The 20,392-nt window shown below is 30.4% G+C and overlaps 1 protein-coding gene across 1 annotated transcript; it reads left to right on the top strand.

Moving 5' to 3' along the window:
- Positions 1–343: 343 nt before the first annotated feature.
- Positions 344–3,584, top strand: LOC103307756. Its single transcript, XM_008180027.1, has 5 exons — positions 344–454; positions 576–664; positions 1,551–2,184; positions 3,337–3,421; positions 3,490–3,584. Exons 1-5 carry the CDS (start codon positions 344–346, stop codon positions 3,582–3,584), a joined length of 1,014 nt encoding a protein of 337 aa, XP_008178249.1.
- The last annotated feature ends 16,808 nt before the right edge of the window (positions 3,585–20,392 follow it).

Raw genomic sequence — 20,392 nt, 5'->3', positions numbered from 1 at the left:
TGATTTTGGAAACGGTTTTTCAATACGGGTATAACATCATATTGGTGTACGGAAACAGTTTCATTGTTCGAACTTCAAATCATAGGTAAACACTTCACCCGTCAGCTGATCGAGTTTCGCTTCTATATTGTTCTATGATCCTACTAACTACTCAGTACTCTCAAGGTTTACTTTTATGTTTTATATAAACATCAAGTATCTATAAATAATTTACATTTTATATCGAAAACACAACACATTGACACCAACCCATCCAGTCCCCCACACACCCCGAGTTGTGACAACCCATGCAGTTACATTACTTGAGAACATAGATATACGCCACTGGGTACACCCATTAAATATGAAAAGAATTGAAGAAGGACAATTTCAAGTCACATTTTTGACACTTCGGCAATATCCTGAAGAATTTTTTAAGTACTTTCCTATGTCAATAACGTCATTTGATACACTAGTAAGTTAATAAAAATAATAATATTAAGTCATTCTATACAATATTTTATAAATAGTAACTAAACTACTAAACTCAATGGATTTAGTTTTTTTTAATTTAGTTCAATGTATTTTAGATCTAGATTTTGCTGGTTGGAAAATATATACAAAAACAGAATACAAATATGCGTATTTCTATAAATCCTGAAGAAAGGTTAACAGTGACGATAAGGTAAAATAATATATTTATAATTATTGTATACTGATTCGTAACTCGTAAGTAGGGTTCTGTAAAATAGGCCTAATAAAAGTTTACACATACTAGTGACTTGAAATTAGTCACTTTATTTTTTGTTTCTATGTACACGATAAGTAGTCGAAATAACACTTCGATTTTCCACTTCAGTATCTTATTCGATGGGAAAGTGAATCCAATTTTTAACATAATATTCGATAATGATTTTATAATGATGTCCTTTTTTCTTAGTATATTTGATGATATTATTGTAAAAGAAGTTATTATTATATTATAACCTATTTACGTTAAACCTTGTTTTAAATTTTCAATCCTTAGCTATAAAATTTGAACATTTTATACATTTTTACTACAAAATAATTTTAAATTTTTCTTAATTTAAACTTTAAATGCTTATAAAAAAAATTGTGCCTATGTATTTTCAATATTTTTCAACCACTATATTAACAATATACCAGGCGTCTCGGATTACATTTTCACGGTTTTTTACCCTACAAAAAAAATTTTAAAAATATTAAAACAGTCACAATTTAACAAGCACTTAAAGTTTGGCTTTTGACAAAATACGTAAAAATGACGAAAATGTGCAAATTATTTTGGGTTAGAAATTCATAAATTTTGTTTTTTTAAATCTAAGATTTGAAAATGCAATACAAGATTCCTACGAGATTACCTACTTATAAGTTTGTCTATCTTTAATTAAAAATATCAACGGAAATGTCAAATTAAAATTTTAATCCGAAGTTTGAATTATTAGAATATTGGATATTCACTCGATATTTTTCATGTAGCGATTTTCATATTTTATTGCAATTCAAAAACTAATCTAAAATTAGCTAAATTTGAATGCTTCTCTTTTTAGATACCTAGCTACTGGAACTAATTTTACCGCGCTACATTTTGAGTTCTTGGTGGGTGTGTCAACAATTTCCAGAATAGTTTTGGAAACGTGTGATGTTATTTGGCAAATATTGCAACCCATTGAAATGGCAGCACCTACTACTCAAGATTTGCTAGAAATATCAAATGGATATTTTAAAACATCAAAATTTCCTATTTGCGTTGGAGCTGTTGATGGCAAACACATTAGGGTGGAATGTCCAAAAAATAGTGGGACACTATATTATAACTATAAACAATATTATTCACTTATTCGTATGGCAGTCTGTGATTCAAACTATTTTTTCCGAATAATAGATGTTGGTTCTTATGGAAAAGAAAGCGACTGCAACATTTTTAAAATATCGTCTTTTGGGAAAAAACTGTATTCAAACCAAATTAATTTTCCTCCAGATAACAATTTACCAGGTGATGATTTCGGTGAACCTCAACCATTTGTAATTGTGGGTGATGAAGCTTTCGCCCTACATAACAATTTGTTAAGACCGTTTCCTGGTAGGTCATTAAATGACCAAAGAAGGATATTCAACTACCGGCTATCAAGGGCCCGACAAACAATAGAATGTTCATTTGGCATTTTATCTCAAAAATGGAGAGTTTTCCAAACTAGTACCTATTTTAGTTGATCCTGATATGGCTCTACTATCACAAAAGCATGTTGTGTCTTACATAATTTTATTCGACGTCGGGACGGATATAACATCGAACACACTCTCAGTTGTCCTTTGGAGTGTATAACTGAAAGAAGAGGAGTAGTAAATTCTTCAACTAGTGCCAAAGATATGAGGGAGTACTTTGTTAGATATGTTAATGATCATAGTCACGCTTTAAGCTGGCAGAATAAAGTAATTGAAAGCTTATTTATATCTCCAGTCCACTTCATATATCTAATCAGAGTTTTAGATGCATGAATCAAATTAATAATTGGTCTAATGACACAATTTTCGTCTTCTCTGACACAAATTTAGTGTCAAGTGTATGTTTTAAAATGCTGCTTAACATATGAGCAGCACAGTTGATACGTGTACCTCCTTCAAGTGCACTTTTGATGTTTGATCCTTGGTCTGTAACCCATACTGGTCGCGCAGTCAAAACAACTTCCTGCACCGCACCTCTTTTTACTGATGTTTCGGGGAACCAATCAAAAACCGGCTACGCGAAACGGACGCAAAACGGTCCACCGCGCAGTCCTGATCTTATTTGAATGTTGATCACAACAGTGTTAACATTAAAAATAAGATAAAAGAAATTTTGGATGAACTGGGAAATTGATGAATCTAAAATTGTCGAAATAACAACAGATTGTGGAAGTAACATTTTAAAACCCTTGGATAGTTTATCGTTTAAAAACGTGCCTTGTTTTGAGCATGTTTTAAATACGGGTGTAACTAATGCACTACCACCTGTTAAGTTTTGCTCACAAAATTCAGTAAAAGTGTGATCAGTTTTTCATGACAGTCCCAAAATGAAACTTTCTTTGTTTAATTAATTTAAGTCTGACACTCGTTGGTAGTCTTTACTTCCGTGTTTAAGCTTTATAAAACATAGCATGAAGCATTGCGTACTATACTAACCACTCCTTAACATCAAAATATGTTACGTACCTTTAACCACTTAGGAACAGTTAATTATTGAACGTTTGTTATGTATTTTGAATCCATTAAAACAACTGGCAGAAACTATGACTTCAGAAAAAATATAACAATATCTTCATATACCACCATTTTAAATTATAATTTTATAAGCAGACAAATGAAAGTCATTCACATATTGTATCTATTAATGAAGCAACTGAAAATAATCCAGCTCCCTTATTTCTTGACTTGCAAGAAAGTACATCCCATAGTCAACCTACAGTAGAAATTCAGACTTATTTTCTCAGATAAATTATGATTTAACAGAATATTGTGGAGAGGAAATTTTAAGTCTAACATTAATTCAAGCATTGAACCTTATTGAACAATCGGTATCTTATGCTATATTTGGAAAACTTTAAAAACGTTTCAATGAAAATATTAGAGCCAAACAATTGATACAGTAAACCGGGTCAGTGTTTTGTATTTTTCTTATTTTATGTGATAATAAATAAAATAATAATGATAAGAATAATGTTGATGTGTCTTTGAAAACTAGAGATGCATTATGAAATTATAGATGTCACAACATAGAGTAAGATAGAGGAGCCGTTCCAAGTTTTGGTTGATGCATAAAGTGACGGATTTTTACAGTGTAGCCTTTTCGGTAATAGAAAATCGATTTATTAGTTTATTACACATAATAATATATTGAATTGTCGTAAATTTGTTACTTTATTGTAATAGGTTTTACCTATGTTTTTATAAATATATTATTATTTCCTATATTGAAATCTGTAATTATTCTTCACTATTTTTGTTAAATTCTTATTGCGCCATCATTTTTTACAGGTTAGAAAAGAAAATTTATGAAAAGCATGATAAATTATATCTTATTAGGCAGTCTTGTAAATGCTTGAGTAAAGTTATTCAAATACTTCTTAAGTAGGTACTCAAATACGTATTTAAGTATTTAAAATACTTTTGAAATACATTCTCAAACTATCTGTACTTAAATTCAAATACTAATTTTAAAATACTTTTTTAACTCATATTTGAGGGCTATCTGTAGTATTCTTACTTCTAGAGGGGGTATTCCTGCAAGGTTAATTATGCTAGGGATAGCGCCTGACTGATATGCTCCAATGGCCATTCGAAGAGCTGCGTTGTATATTATATCCACTTTTCTCATGATTTTTTTCCGTGTATCCCCATATGTATGCGCCAAAGTCTAATTTGGACATGATTAGATATTTATATATTTTTGTAATATTGCGTTTGTTTTTGACCCCCATGACGTGTGTGAAAGTATTTTTATTATGTTTAATCGAGGGGCGATGGAGTCTTTTAGGTTGTTAATGTGGTGTGTCCATGCTGATCTAAAATCTAGGGTTATTCCAAAAAATTTGTTTGTGTTTTTTTCCTTGATTTGATGTTGACCCATTTTTATAAAAAGTGATTTGTTTTTCTGCTTTTTAGTGAATACGATGCATTAGGATGTCTCGAGCGAGAAATTGATGACCGTCATTTTTGATCATTCAATGAGGTTATTGTTGGTTGTATTTTGTAGCATATCTCTAACAGTTTCTACGTTGCGATTAAAAATTAAAATCATCGGCGCATAGAGTTGCTTTAACTGATAATTTTATATTATTAGTGATACTGTTAATGGCGATGAGAAATAGCGTAGGGGACAGAGACGAACATTGTGGCACTCCATTTAATTGTTTATATTCTTCTGATTGGAGGTTGTTAAGATCGCTCCTAATTTACAAAAACTAACAACACTATTGAAGCTCCACAATCTCAAGACCTCCGACATCCCCCCTTAATTTTTCCCAACCCCCCCCCCCCCCTGGATTCACTCAATTGTCACCATCATGAATTAAAAAGAATTAAAAAAAAATTCCTCAAATATTTAAACCTATAAGTGGCTTTATCTTCAAATTTTACATAACTTATCGGGCGAAAAAATCTACACATATGCCTCAAAAAGCCAATCGGGAGTCGGTGCTTCGGTAATCTGGGATAACACAAAACTTATATTTAAGCTACCCAATACAAGCTCAATTTTCACTGCAGAATCATTCACAATTCTCAAAAGTATTCAATCAGTCCTCAAACATTCAAAAAACTACAATCTTCTCAGACTCTCTTAGCGCGATAAACAATATAATAAATGCCACAACACAAATGAAATAAACATACATGTACAAAATTTGCTACAATACGGAAGAGCAAAAGGAGTCACTGTTCAGTTATGCTGGATACCTTGTTATTGTGGTATCATCGGAAATGAGATGGCTGATAAGGCATCAAAAAATGCAATTATGAACCCCTCAACAACAACAGTTCAACTTGTAACAAAACAAGATGTAATACCTGTGAGAATCCAGAGCTTTTTAGGGCTCCGTAAACCACCCACGATGTAAGCGGAAAACTTACACCGTGACCTATGAGCCGCACCGCGTGATGACCCGAGGGCCAAGTCGGTGGAGCTCATAGGCTTTGTTACACGCAACGACAATTGAATGCCGAGGATTTATGAGGAGAAATAAAATATAATATTTAAAAATAATAATTTCGGGCTATTAACAAAATATATTAAAATGGGTATTACAGTAGGAGGTTGAACTTTAACATTACAAATAATAATAATATGACAATCATAAAAGAATATAATAATTTTGGCGCACGGAAAATGCAAGATAATATAATATGGTGGCACATGGCAATTACAAAATAATATCAGAGTTTTAATAATCTGAATGGGAAGCCAGAACGTGGCAATAATAATATAATTATAGAACTTTTAATAATATGAATGGGGAGCCAGAATGTGGCAATTACAATATAATATAATAATTTGTCGCATGCTTTCCCGGCCCACGGGAGGCGACACACTCATGGTGCGTCCTCACAGGGTTACCGGGAAAGCGTGCCGGGCTCGTTCAAGCCAAAAACAGGGGAAATTATTGTGAGGGACCCGCGTCTTGCGACGCTCCTCTAGCGCACAGGTTATCGAGCGTGAATTACACGTAACCTGTGGCCTACGTGCTTGTAAAGGGGGGGACAGGGGAAATAACATATAATACGACTTTTGACTGTTGTGGCTGGAGCAATTGTTGGCCGCCGCCCGGGCCCTCCTTGTCGAACTTAGCCCATCATGGTAAGTAGGCGCCGGTGTCTAATAATGATGATGGCGATCGGCGTGTGTATAGTCAGATCGGGTGAAGAACAAACAATTGGTTGGCCGCGTGGTCTGTGCGTCGTCGTTGGTTGGGGCAAGTGGACCGTCGTGGACCAGGCAGGTGTAGAGCCGTGAGAAAAGAATGAATCGTATTGAGCGGAGACCCGGCGACAGCGGTGGCCTGTTGCCGGCGGCGGAGCTTTTTGTTGTTGGTGGGGCAGGTCAGTGTCGTCTTATTGCGGGATTGTTACAATATTTTCAGGGAGATTTCAGCGTTGTTCCGCTGGTGCGGTGCCGCCGGACGCGACGAAAGCGCTGTAGGTGACGGGCAGCGGGCAACCGCGGCACGTCGGCGACGAACACTGCATGATGAAGGGGGGAACGGGGAACATTTATTGTATAACACTGCGGTCACTTCTGCATTAGCGCGCGCATACTCATTAGTGGTAATATGGGTACAGGTATGTTGGTGATAATAATAATATTAATGCAAAAAATGCTGTGACGTTACATACCCTTAATTAAACTTTATTATACCAATATGTGGCAGACAAACTGAAATTCCACTTGCACGAAACTACACGAAATAAAACAGGATGTTTTCATATGGCCACTTTCCACAGACCTTCCAAGAAAGTTCGAGGTCATCCTAACAAGACTCCGGGTCGGGCACACTCAAATCACTCAAAATCACCTAATGAGTAAAAATGATCCTCGGTATGCACATCTTGTAGAACTTGTCTTACAATCAAACACATAATGACGGAGGAATGACAAACATACATAGAATCAAGATTGTCCTCAAAACTCCCGGAACACCTCTCAGAATCTCTCGGTTACAACAGATCATCATTAGCAGCCACCATCGAATAACGAATTCATAATAAAAGCAAATTTTCAAAACAAACAGTAAAGCGTATATAAATTGTTCACAAACTTATCTGTACTTCATTAGAAATAAGTTACATTAAATTATAACTGCATCCCAATGGCCTATGTCGATGAGAGTAATTTTTTATTAATAAAAAAAAAAATAATAATAACTTATAAAGTTAAAGTTAAACATGAAAATTGGTTCTGCATATTTGTAAGGTAAAAAAATGTATTACTAAATGGTTATACTTGGCTATGGTTATATATTAACAATTGATAAATTATAAAAATGTATTACACATTAAATATTTTAATATTGTGAATTTTACAATTTTGTTGTTGCATTATAAAATATAAAATTACAACATATATAAAATAAAATACAAAATATAAATTATTAGGTAGGTACATAATTCAAATTATTTTTCATTGACCTCTAACTTGTTATACCAAGTCTTTAAAGATGGGTTTTCATTGCGAGCTCTATGATTAATTTTTAGTTTAACATAATGTATAAGATATTTATTTAATTAATAATGCAAGATGATCCGAGAGATCCGAATTACTTTCAGCACTATGAAATTTTAAAGACCTAAATATTCTGCGATGGTGTAAAACATAGTTGGGAATTTTGGATTGGATTTCTATAGTATTAATTGCTTTAGTTCAAAGTTATACATCTTTTAAAGCTTTTCAGTCTGAAAACAAATTTCTAGTACGTCATCACTGGGGTACATAATACCACCTTTATCACCACCTCTATTTTTCATGGTTATTAATGAATTCAAAAACATTTCTTGATTAATTGCACATAATGATTCGATGCAGATCTCACAATGGAGAACTGATGTTAATTTTAAAACAACAAATCTCGCAATGTAAATAATAACTTCTTTTGTAAAATTATTAACATCATAGTCATTAGGGTTACAAATATAATCAAGGTCATTTATGTATTGATTCCACCGCTTGATTATTTTCTAATATCTCATTCTCAGATACAATTAAATCCAATTTATTATTATGATTATTACTATTCAAATTAATTACTTTTACGAGGTCTGAGCTTGAATAAAGTAGGATGTCAATATGTTCAAATGGTAGGTATTCAGCATACATAAGTATATAAAATAGATCGGCAACTCCTATTTAAACATTTTGAACTATCAATAGCGCTCTATATGGGCGTTTGTGAAACGAACTAAAACAGTGTAGCCATTTTTCCATTGAATAAATATTATTAATTATTGTACATCTTTTAAATATTATTATTCCTAATAAAGAAATGAAAAAAAAACACATTTTTATACTTTTGTACAAATCATTTTAAATTTATTAAGTTTTATCATGTAATATTGTATAACACAAAAATGTAAACCATTTACCAAAAAAAAAAAAATAATAATAATAATATATACATAAATATAACGTTTAATACAACTTAAACCATAATAAACTTGCCTCTGATTTTTTTTTTTTAATGTTTTGAGTACCATATATAGGCCAGTTTTTTTATCGGGTCCTTTTCTCCCTGTTGAAACAACAGTTTTCCTCTAAGCAAACGATCCACATCACAGCACCAGTGATTCACCATCAATATTATTATGGATTTTGTGATCTCCTTTGTATATTGTTCATCATGTTGTGGACAATGTAATTGTTTGGTGTCAAATAATGCCATTTTGATTGTAGCTGTTGTCCGACATAAACCATAGTTTCTAGAGGATGCTGGTTCAGATGTCTTGGAAGTAACGACCCTTTTCACCAAGACTTCGAGACAATGTTTGAAACCCTATAAAAATAAAAATATTATACTTAATTTTAGTAATCTATCAATGTATCTACCTAACTTTGATTAATATAGTGTGCACTGGCCTAGTGAAGTCTAACAAAAAAAAAATATATATATTTAAATGTAACCTTACCTTTAATAGGAGTGATCCACTTTTGCCGTATCCACTGCAGTAGGATCAATGATATTTTTTGCTGAAATAAGAAACAACATTTTTTTTTTTATAATTCAAGGGTTATATAGACAAATGTTTTGAATATTTTTCAATGCAATTATGAATTAATTGTAAAATCTATGAACTCGCAAGCAAGGAAATTCATAACTGCTGATACTCTTTGACTGAACACCTGGGTTGCATAGCGGACTTTAATTTTATAAATTGTATCGGTAATGACATGACTCTCCGTTAATTTTGGTAACATTTTTTAATCCGGTATACATCTGCCAGCATCATATAATTGCAGAAGATGTTTCCACTTAGCAACACGTTTTTTACCATTCATTTCAAATGTCAGATCTTTTGAGACCAAATTATTCCTGGTGCATTTGATTAAATGGGGTACATCATAAAGGTGAACCAATTTTAACCTGTTGAAAATGATAATTGCATATTGTTTATTGTTTGTCAAATGAATATTTTTTTTTATTATTATTTTACCACATAAAAGCCTAAGTACTATGTTTTGTGTAAAAAGTTTTTTTTAAATTTAAAATATACATTTTTATAAACCTTTCCTTAGTTTCCAACTCCACTTCATAAAATTCACTGTAGTATTGGGTCCTGTTTTTAAGATGAAATAGCCGGGTTTCGTTATTCAAAATAGTGATAGCTCCAATTAGTTGTATCTTGATCACATATAGTTGCCACTACCCTTAAGCCAGTTTGTTCAACATTTCTAATTACCTAGTTAAAAAATAATTTTTTAATAACAAATATGAAGAATAAAAAAAGTATTTTATATATTATAGTAATTATTATCACTTCCGACCATTCCCATTAGAAAACTAAATAAATTTTCCAATATATCCTGGTTCAACTTTCTAGTCATTATGTATGTGACACCATTCATGTTTTTAATATCAATTAATACATTTTTTAGGGCTATATTAGTAACTAAAATTAATAGAAATAACAGTTATCTGTTCTTATGAACCAATACATTGGATACAATTTAAATGTATATAAGTTATTCATAACTATTTTACCCTTTTAAATGGCAGTAAAGATATTTTATTTTTGATGAACTCTCATGGACTTGATAAAACTGTTAATTTTTTCGAGTAAATCATTTTTATTTGTTTCATATAGGCCATAACTTTTTACTCCTGTATCAAATTTATGTTGAGTGCTTAGTGAATCAAACCAATCGTTGAATAGCAAAATAATTTCTGAAGCCTTTTTTTTAAAAACAAACATTTTTTTTTTTGTCAAGCATTATATTAAATGTAATTCCAAAATAATAAAAAATACCAATTAAATATTTTTATATTACGAGTACTCAATTATACATTTATAAAATAAGTATTTATTTTTTTCCAGTTATATTCCTCTAATAACTTTTTTTCTCCGCCTATATTTAATTGCTTTGGAAACTGTATATGAAAATAACTGTGCTGCTAATTTTACTTTCATACGACCAGTCCCCTACAACTAATAGGTGTTTGTTTGTAAATTTATGAGCCAATTTAAAATCTTGGCCAGAGTTTAAATTTAATAACTATCCGAAAACACCTTTTCCAATATATTTTCCACTGGAAAGCACAAAACCTCTAAAATAATAATTTACTTGATATTTAATAGATATTAATTAATTAATTAGTTTTATACTTGTCAACTAAATGATTTCTTGCTAGTTATAAAAGATGTGGGACGTCAGCAAAAACATAGATGTTTTGGTTTGTTATTTTATGCTTGAAGGACGTATTCTCTATAGATATGTTTAAAGCTTTCCATAATCCAATGTTTGAAGAACCCATATCACTAACCATTGAAATGACATTAAACCCAACATAATGCAGTTGCTCAATAATTTAATGTAACAAATCTTGTGTGATTGGGATATAATAACCATACATAATCGGCTGTTTCCAACTACTTACCAACCCTGTAAATTAATCGGTCTTTCATTTATTTACTTAATACATATCTAGTCATAAAAATGTTTATAGCAATGTTATTGTCTGTACCTCGAGCTATAACTGTTTGTACAAAATTATGCGGTCCCATTCCTCTTTCATTTTTTTTTGTCCAAACAAATTCTACTTGAAATATAGTTTTCATCAAAAGCATAGGTTAGCAAAACACTCAAAAAATTTAAGCCATTATGCCGAATTTTCCACGACTCTTCTGACACGACTAAGGCGACTAAGGAGGATTAAATATCTGATTTTTCGAACTCTTATCCTTATCTCCACTATAGGACACATGGAAAAAGTGGGAAAGCATCATCAGCTGCGAAAAAATAAGGACTTAATTTAATTCGACCCGTAGCACACTTGCTGGTAGGTTTAATGAAGAATGTTCTATAAGATTTTGAAAGAGATTGAAAATAGATTCAGTTGATCATAGACATTCGTCGAGTCTAGACCTTTGTTGATTTATTGTTGATTCGATTTCAGAATCTTTCCGTATCTTTTTCTAAATTTGTTTTATTCGTTTTATTGCGTTCTGTTCAATTTTTCACGTAATGGCTCTTACCTTAACTTTTTTTGTGTGTAATTCTTGCTTCGGTGATTTAGAATCTCCAATTTACTGTGACAGTTTATCTCAACCTGCTCATAACAAATGCACTGTCCTTTCTGCGACCGAAATAAAGTGCCTTGTACTCAAGAACAGGAATTTAAAATATTTTTGTATTTCATGTGATCAAGGTTTTAAAGAATTACCTGACCTAAAACTACTTATAAAAAATCTTCTCACTGAAGTTGAAGACTTGAAAGTTAAGTTCAATCCGACAGATATAACCAAATAATTTGACAATGATTTTATAGTTAATCAAATTAGTGATCGAAACGCTCGAGCCTCCAATCTAATCTTTATAATGTTACTGAAAATGAATCTAACCAGGTTGAAGTCCGTATTATTCATGATCTAGAACAGGTAAATAGATATATTTATTCAGTTATCTCTGAACCCGACGCTAGACCGGTGCCACTTAAGGTCATTCGTCTCAAGCATTATCGTAATGATAATAAACCACGACCATTAAAAATAATCTTTTCTCGCCTGCTAATCGGTTTGATGTTATCAAGTGTAAGAACAAGCTATCACGTCAAAATGCACCATCTCAAATTACTATCAGTTCGGACCGTACTCAACTTTAAAGAGACTCCATGAATAAATTACGTAATGAACTAAACCAACGTCTTCCAAGTGAGCCTGATTTAACCATTAAATTCATTAGAGGAGTTTCCAAAATTGTAATGAAAGAAAAAAATAACAACATTTTTAAAGTTGCATGTTATTTATCAAAATGTAAGGGGCCTTAGGGCAAAATTGGATTTTTTTCATAACCTGAAACCTAAAACCTGGCTAAATAATTGTATTTCTGATAATGAATTAGGTATTAGTAACTATAACATTTTTAGATTTGATAGATTAACTGACTACGCTGTAAGAGGTGGTGGGGTTTTATTAGCAATTAGTAATACTTATAAATGTGAGCTTATTCTTACAGACGGTATACCTAGTATTGAGCATATTTTTGTCTTATTAATTGTTAACAACACTAAGTTCCTATTATGTTGTGTTTACATCCCTCCTAATTCTCCTTATAATATTTATACTTAATTCTGCGAACTTGTAGAAAATACTATACATTTACATCTTAATTCTAATATTTTACTTATAGGTGATTTTAATTTATCAAACTTCACTTCCCAAGACAATGAACTATCTTATAATCCAGCTGTTAATATTATTAATAATAGTTTTGTAAATTATTTGGATCTTAAACAGTATAATAATGTACCTAATTTTTGAAATGAAACTCTTGATTTGATATTCTAAAATGTATAAATAAACACTGTACGAATTGGTACCTCATTAACACCTCTACCAGATGCCTATCACCCAGTACTTTACTTAATTTGTGAGGTCCGTACAACTACTGGTATCTCAATATCATCCAATCCTATCATTTATAATTTTAAAGCCTGTAACTTTAATAATATTAGTTCTTTTTTGTATAAATTAGATTTTATGTCGAATCTTAATTCAATTGATTTGAATTCAGCTGTTCTAAAGTTTCATGAAATAATCCTTCATTCTTTTGATATTTTTGTCCCAAAATTTCAGTTGAATACTAACTCTGTTCAAAATATTATCTGGTCGAATAAATCGTTGAGAAATTTAATTAGATTGAAAAAATTAGCCCAAAAAAAATATAAACTAACTAATTCTAATATTGATTATGACACCTTTTCTGACTTGCGTAAAAAATTTAAATACTCGTCGGTACTAGCTCATAATCAATTCATTTCCATCTTAGAGCTTAACATTAATTACAACTTAAAATCATTTTGGAAATACATTAAATCACTTAGGTCAAATTCCAATAACATTCCTGCAACAGTTTTTCTAGATTATTACAAATCGAATACCATTGAAGAAACTTTACATTTATTTGCTGCTTACTTGTCTTCTGTCTTTGTTGATACAGGTTCAAACGTCGACTACTCTGACTTCGACGTTCCTAATGATTCTAATCTTAACATTAACTCTTGGAACATATCTGAAGTAGAAATATTGGAAATGCTTGATTCTTTAAATGAACATTCAGGTTTAGGCCCAGATGGGATACCACCTTTGTTTTTAAAATCTTGTTAACATTCCCTTGTTAAACCGTCACATTTTTTATTCAACCGTTCACTTAATTATGGTATTTTCCCCAAAATATGGAAAAAATCTTTTGTTACTCCTATTTTAAAATCTGGTAGTAAAAATAATGTTCGTAATTACAGACCAATAACTAAATTGTTTTTGATACCAAAATTATTTGAATCAATCATCACTAAGTTATCATTGTTACTTTCGAATTTAATTACTTCTTCTCAACATGGCTTTTTAGCGAAACACTCTATCTCTACTAACCTCTTAATATATCAGTCTGACCGTATAAAATCCTTTGAAATTGGCCACCGAGTTGATACTATTTATACCGATTTTCAGAAAGCCTTTGATAAGATAAATTATTCACTTCTTTTATATAAACTAAAAACTTTCGGCATTTCTGGACCGTTATGGAAATTGATTGTCTCATATCTGCATGACCGAACACAAGTTGTAAAAATATCCTTTCAAACTTCAAATGAGTTTCAAGTATTATCTGGTGTACTACAGGGCTCCCACTTAGGACCTCTACGTTTTTTATTATTTATAAATGATTTGCCCTTAATTTTTAGTAGCGACGTAAAAGTTCACTTTTTTACCAATGACGCTGAAAATCAATTCAATTAATGATTCAATCAATTTACAAAACAACATGGATTCATTTTTAATTTGGACACAAAAAAATTGTCTGCCTTTAAACATAGGATAATGCAAAATTGTCTTATTTACTCGTTATAAAAATCCTATTGTTTACAATTACTCATTGGATAATATAGTCTTAAATAGAACATATTCAATAAAAGATCTTGGTTTTCACTTTAGCTCAGATTTATCCTTCAAACTTAATCATAAACATATGCTAAGTAAAGCTTAATATAAAATGTTAGGATTCATAATTAGGAACACTCAACAATTTAAAACCCTACTACCATAAAAACACTTTATTTCTCCCTTGTTCGATTTGAACAAGAATATGCATCACTAATTTGGAGTCAATCATTAACCAATTACAATCATGATCTAGATAATATCCAATTTAAATTTCTAAAAAAAATTGCCTATGTCAAAAACTTACCTATTTCTAAAGACTTTATTATGGTTGTTCAACATTTAGTGAACATAGACTCTCTCCAGCTTAGACGTCAGTTATTTGATATCATGTTCGTATACGACTTGTTAAATTATAATATTGTAAGCTTTGAGCTTTTAGCTCAGGTCAATTTCATATCATCCCTCCTACAACTCGAGAAATCGTGATCTTTTTGCCATCCCACTCTTCAAGTCCAAATCAAGTAATGACTCATTCTTTATTAGAGCTCTGAAACTTGCTAATTTAGTCTCCACTGCCTTAGATTTTTTCAATACAACTAGTGATACTTTTAGATTTGAGTCAATTATATTTTTTAACAAACATTATAATTCTAATATTGGTCCTAGTTAACCAGTATTCTCTTTATGTTTTTATATATATTTAATTATTTGTATAATTTTATTTTTTACTTAGTTGTACATAATAATTTTATGTTCTACAATTACTTAATACTATATTTATTATTGGTTTAAACCGCATTCAAATTTGTAAAAGGGCTAATCCCGTTGAATTATAAAATAAATAAATAAAATCAGAGACGTTTATCTAAACTTGAAAATTTGCCATTTGTACAAGTCTCTTTTTTAATTCCCTTGGATGAAAATGAAAATGTTGAAATGTGTGTTGTATGTCGTATGTGCCATAAGAGAAAAACTCACGCACTAGTTCCATGTGGATTGTGGACATAAGCATGCATGACGATGTCTACGATGTAACACATATTTTAGTGATTTTTTACGCATTTGGACATAACTATTGTCTCTACTTACTCTATAGTAGGTACGTATATTAATATAAATGTATTGTTGTTTTTATGTCTTAGTTCTCTGTAAATTATCACAACTATATGGTTCTGATGATTCTATTAACAATTTACAGTTCATTTAAAAAATAGTAATATCCCTAATACTTTTTAATAACAATACATGGAACACCTAGGTACTGAACTACCAAAACTGCCCATTTTCATGTACAAAAGAAGATCTCCTGTATGCAAATCCAAATGTTATCGAAGTAGCAATATTTTGGTCAAGGGTAATCTAAACCTAAAACTAAAACAAACATCGAAATCTGACAACTATGTTACATAAGTTACAATAAATTCTATTTATATCTCCAACTATATTTGTTAACCAATTAATGCATTTTTATATCTTATTATTTATATTTATATTTATATCCATATAGACTCAGAATCGTATATATTCATTTTTTATTTTTACTTATCTAATTATGTCTTATTACCATTTGTTTGTAATCATCTAATTGTGGTTGTATAATACGAAAAAAAAAAAACTTTTTGTTTATGAATGGTAATAAGAGTACAGTATATTTTAACAAGGTTAAAGATAGCCCTATTAAAATAACATTATTATTGATTTAGTTTTGAATTATTATTTATTTTCAGTTAGTGCAGAATACAATTAATAACCATAAATACCAATGATTTTATAAATAGAAAATCATTGAAGAAAATAAATAAAAAAATATTAATAGCATCCTTTAAAGTATTGAATTAAAATATTGTAAGCAGTACCACTTATTTTATCTATATTTTATATATATTTTTGATTTGACTGAGTCACATCGTCGGCTTCAGAGTCTAGGAATGAAAAATAAATATCGGACACATGATTGGAAAATATTCAATAATGTTTGACTTTGATGATATAATTTTAAATGGAAAAAAATATATATTAACTCCAAGTATGTGGAGATTGTTAACTCATTCAGATGTTACTAAACCAGAATTTTATACAAATGAAGATTATCAAAATTATGCAAAAATATTAATTGAAACAGATGTAATATATCAAAATAATGATGAATCGACAGGAAAACATAAATCAAGTAAATATGACAAATATATTAAAATGATTAGTCCTATTTGGAAAAAAATGAATTCAAATAAAACACCAACAATACTAAAATAAAATAAAAATCCTACAATAGCAGATTTTTCCTACAATACTAACAGAAAATAAAGGAACTGGTTTAATAAGTTATACAAATAACGAAATTGAATATCGTTGGATAGATAATATGAAATAATTTAATGAAATATTACATTTAATAGCAGCTGAAGAAAAAGCAGGAAATTATGTGTATTATAATGAAGAACTTGGTATCCTTAAATTATTTAAGAAAATAATGGAATATTTAATAGATGATCCTAAAGGTATTGAATATTTACTACAATATGTGATAAATTTACCAACTATCAAATTAAATGACGAAAACGCCAATGTCATGCGAACTAGAGCCAAGGAAAATCTTGAAAATCAAGCGAAAAAAATGATGACATGGTCGGATAAGAAGCTATTGCCGGTGGCAGTTCATTCAACTATACGTGTTCCAATTCCTGAGGTAGATAAAGGACGTTTAGATGCACGAGGTATACTGGCAATTGTTTATGAGGTAATAAATAAGTTTAAAATTGATGTGTTTAATATTAACAAGTAAGACATTTTATTTTTTTTAGGTGACAAGTGATGGTTCTTATCTATTAGGAGCTCGGGATGGAATTCTGAAGCAGTTATACGCCAGAAGTCAGTTCACAGTAGGTATGTCAGAAAAACCTAATACAAATTGTCGAGGTTCCAACAGACACAGAAGTGGCGTTACGAACAGTCGCAAAGGAACAGTCGACAGGTACTGACCAAGGATTTTTAAAATGTGTTCGTAAGACCAAGTGTGAAAATAAATAGTGCATTTGCCGTAAAAATCTATTGTGCACGTTAAAATGCCATTTTTCTACAACATGTTGTAATAAGTAGCTAGTAGCTTAAGTAAATGTATAAATAATAGTACTTAGGGCCATTTTATCAATCATTAGTTAGAATTAATTTTTGATACTTGTGATTACTGTGATTAATTCACCTATGGCGAGTGGAGATGACACATGTGGGGGGATGTCCAATTAAGAAGTTGGACATAATATATTTTATTGATAATGATTAATAACTAAAATAATATGTATATATAGGTACCCACTTACTTGAAAATCGCTAAATATTTTAGGATAATGAAGTCTAAAATCGCGAGGCCCAAGGGCCGTTCCAAAAGTGCGAGGCTCTGTGCGATTGCACTTTATGTACACCCCTCGCGCCGGCACTACTCAAGGTAGTGTAGAACGTGCTAATCAAGATATTGAAATTATGTTGACAACGTATGAAAAACTAACACTGGAGCCAAGGACTTCACTTCATTCAGCTTATGAAAAACCGAGCTTATCATTCTGGCATTAAAATGTCTCCATATGAAGCTTATTTGGCTGTAAAATTAAAATTGGTCTAAACACTTCAAATTTACCACACGATGTAATAAGTACGATAGAAAACGAAGAGCAGTTATCTTACGAAGTACAAACATACAAAATAGCAAATTCGGTAGAACAAATTGTCGGCTGTTTGCTTTAATATTATAGTGAATTATTTATAGTGAAAGTGAGATATGTATGAGCATTTTTAAATTATTATACCTATTTTACGTATATATTTTTATATCATAAAAAACCAACGTTCAAACTTATATTATGTTCTTTCCTCTAAGTTCAATAATAGGTCAAATTGATCCAATATTAAGGCTAATAACACAATTAGGTAGTTCTGCTTAGCTCAAATTTCCTATGTCTTACATATTTTGTAATGTAGAAACTTATAAACACATTACCTACTACCTAGACCTATTGTATACATTATGGTATACATAATAACTAAAGGCTAACTATAGCTAGTATTTAATTATATGTAATATTTTGATTAAAATGCTATATAAATACAAATTCTAATAAGATCCAAAATGCATAGTTATTTATTAAAAAGCATTAGATTTTTTCAATACAAAATTGGTACATTTACATCTTATAAAGTATACATATTATTATTTATTTTTCTTTAAAGGAATTTAAGCTAATAAAACAATATGAATAAAAGATCAGCGAGTCATCGTACACAGAGAAGGAGGATGAGAGAAGAACTAGATACTTACAAATTTGTTTCGATCAATGATTCTGATGCCTACTCCATTAACGAAATTCCTGCAGTAGATAATGATAATTGCCCTGACTTAAGTATTCATCAGGAAGTAACACCTCCCTTAAATACTTTAATTACTGATATGGATGATAATAATTTAGAATTGGAAGATCATTACTTTGAGGATCATAATTTTATTATAGATAATTTTCAATTGCATAATGAATCTGATAGTACCTCTAAATAATTTATTATTAAGTAATAATATTGATGCAAATGTTCTTATTATACCTACTTTTTAATTAAATCATTATGATGTATTAATAATTAAGTTATTACATACTATGATATGTAACATATGATATAATGAAATATAAATGTATCTAAAATGTGTAAGTATATTGACTACTACACATAATAAACATACCTTTTTTAAAATTTTAAATCATAACATATTTTTGTTTTAGAAATGTGGACAATAGTACATTTTACAGAAGAAAACACTGTTGAAGCCATTCCCAGTCATTGGATACCAAAAAATAATACTTGTGCTTGGCCTAAAAAAAATGTTAAAAAACATGTCAAACGTCGTACAATACCTAATAGTTTTGACTTAAATTTTTACCCTTCTAGGGTTATGAAAAAAAAAATTGGTAACTATGTCAACTGTTTTTATTATTTATAAAATGTTAAATATTATGTAGAATATAATGTTTTTATGCAACTCTTGCTTTTAAGTAGAGGTCTCCATTACACGTGTAATGAACTACACGGGTACCCGTGTTTTTCGGGGAATGGTAAACTTCTACAAATGTAGTGCTATCTCCTACAAAAGATAGTGTTAACTCCTACAAAAGATAGTGTTAACTCCTATAAAAGATAGTGTTAACTCCTACAAAAAATTAATACCACTCGTATTGCTGTAAAAAATATCAGTCTTGCAATATATTAACACATAAAATAAAAATGGTTTGAAAAATATAATAAAAATATTAATAAAACAATAATCATTATCATTTACGTTTAAAACAAAATTTTTAAAATATAATAAAAGTGTTAATAAAATAATAGTCATAACCATTTAATTCTAAAACAAAATATGTTTGAAAAATATAATAATAAATAGTCGCAATATTGTTGGACTTTATCGTCAGATGGCATATTTTCTAACAAATCAAATACAAAGCAATCTTCAATATCGTTAGTATCTTGCAATAATGGTAAACCGAATGTGAGAACTAAAAATTTTCCAATTTCAGATTCACCATTATTGTAATCATTCGTTAGGCCCAATTGCTGGATTTTTCTGTACCAATTTTGGCACAAATGAAAATTACAACCATGAATTTGCACTGTTGGCCAAATATTTTTAATTGCATTATGAATAGCAATTTCAAAGTCGGGCGCCAAACAACTTCTCTTAGCCGTCACTATGTTTCCAGCGGTGGAGAACATCTTTCAGAACTTACTGATGTTG

The sequence above is a fragment of the Acyrthosiphon pisum genome, chromosome X (genome assembly GCF_005508785.2).
Source record: "Acyrthosiphon pisum isolate AL4f chromosome X, pea_aphid_22Mar2018_4r6ur, whole genome shotgun sequence".
Classification (NCBI taxonomy): Eukaryota; Metazoa; Arthropoda; class Insecta; order Hemiptera; family Aphididae; genus Acyrthosiphon; species Acyrthosiphon pisum.
The sequence above is the reverse complement of the archived record's forward strand: the minus strand, read 5'-3'. Positions and strand labels throughout refer to the sequence as shown.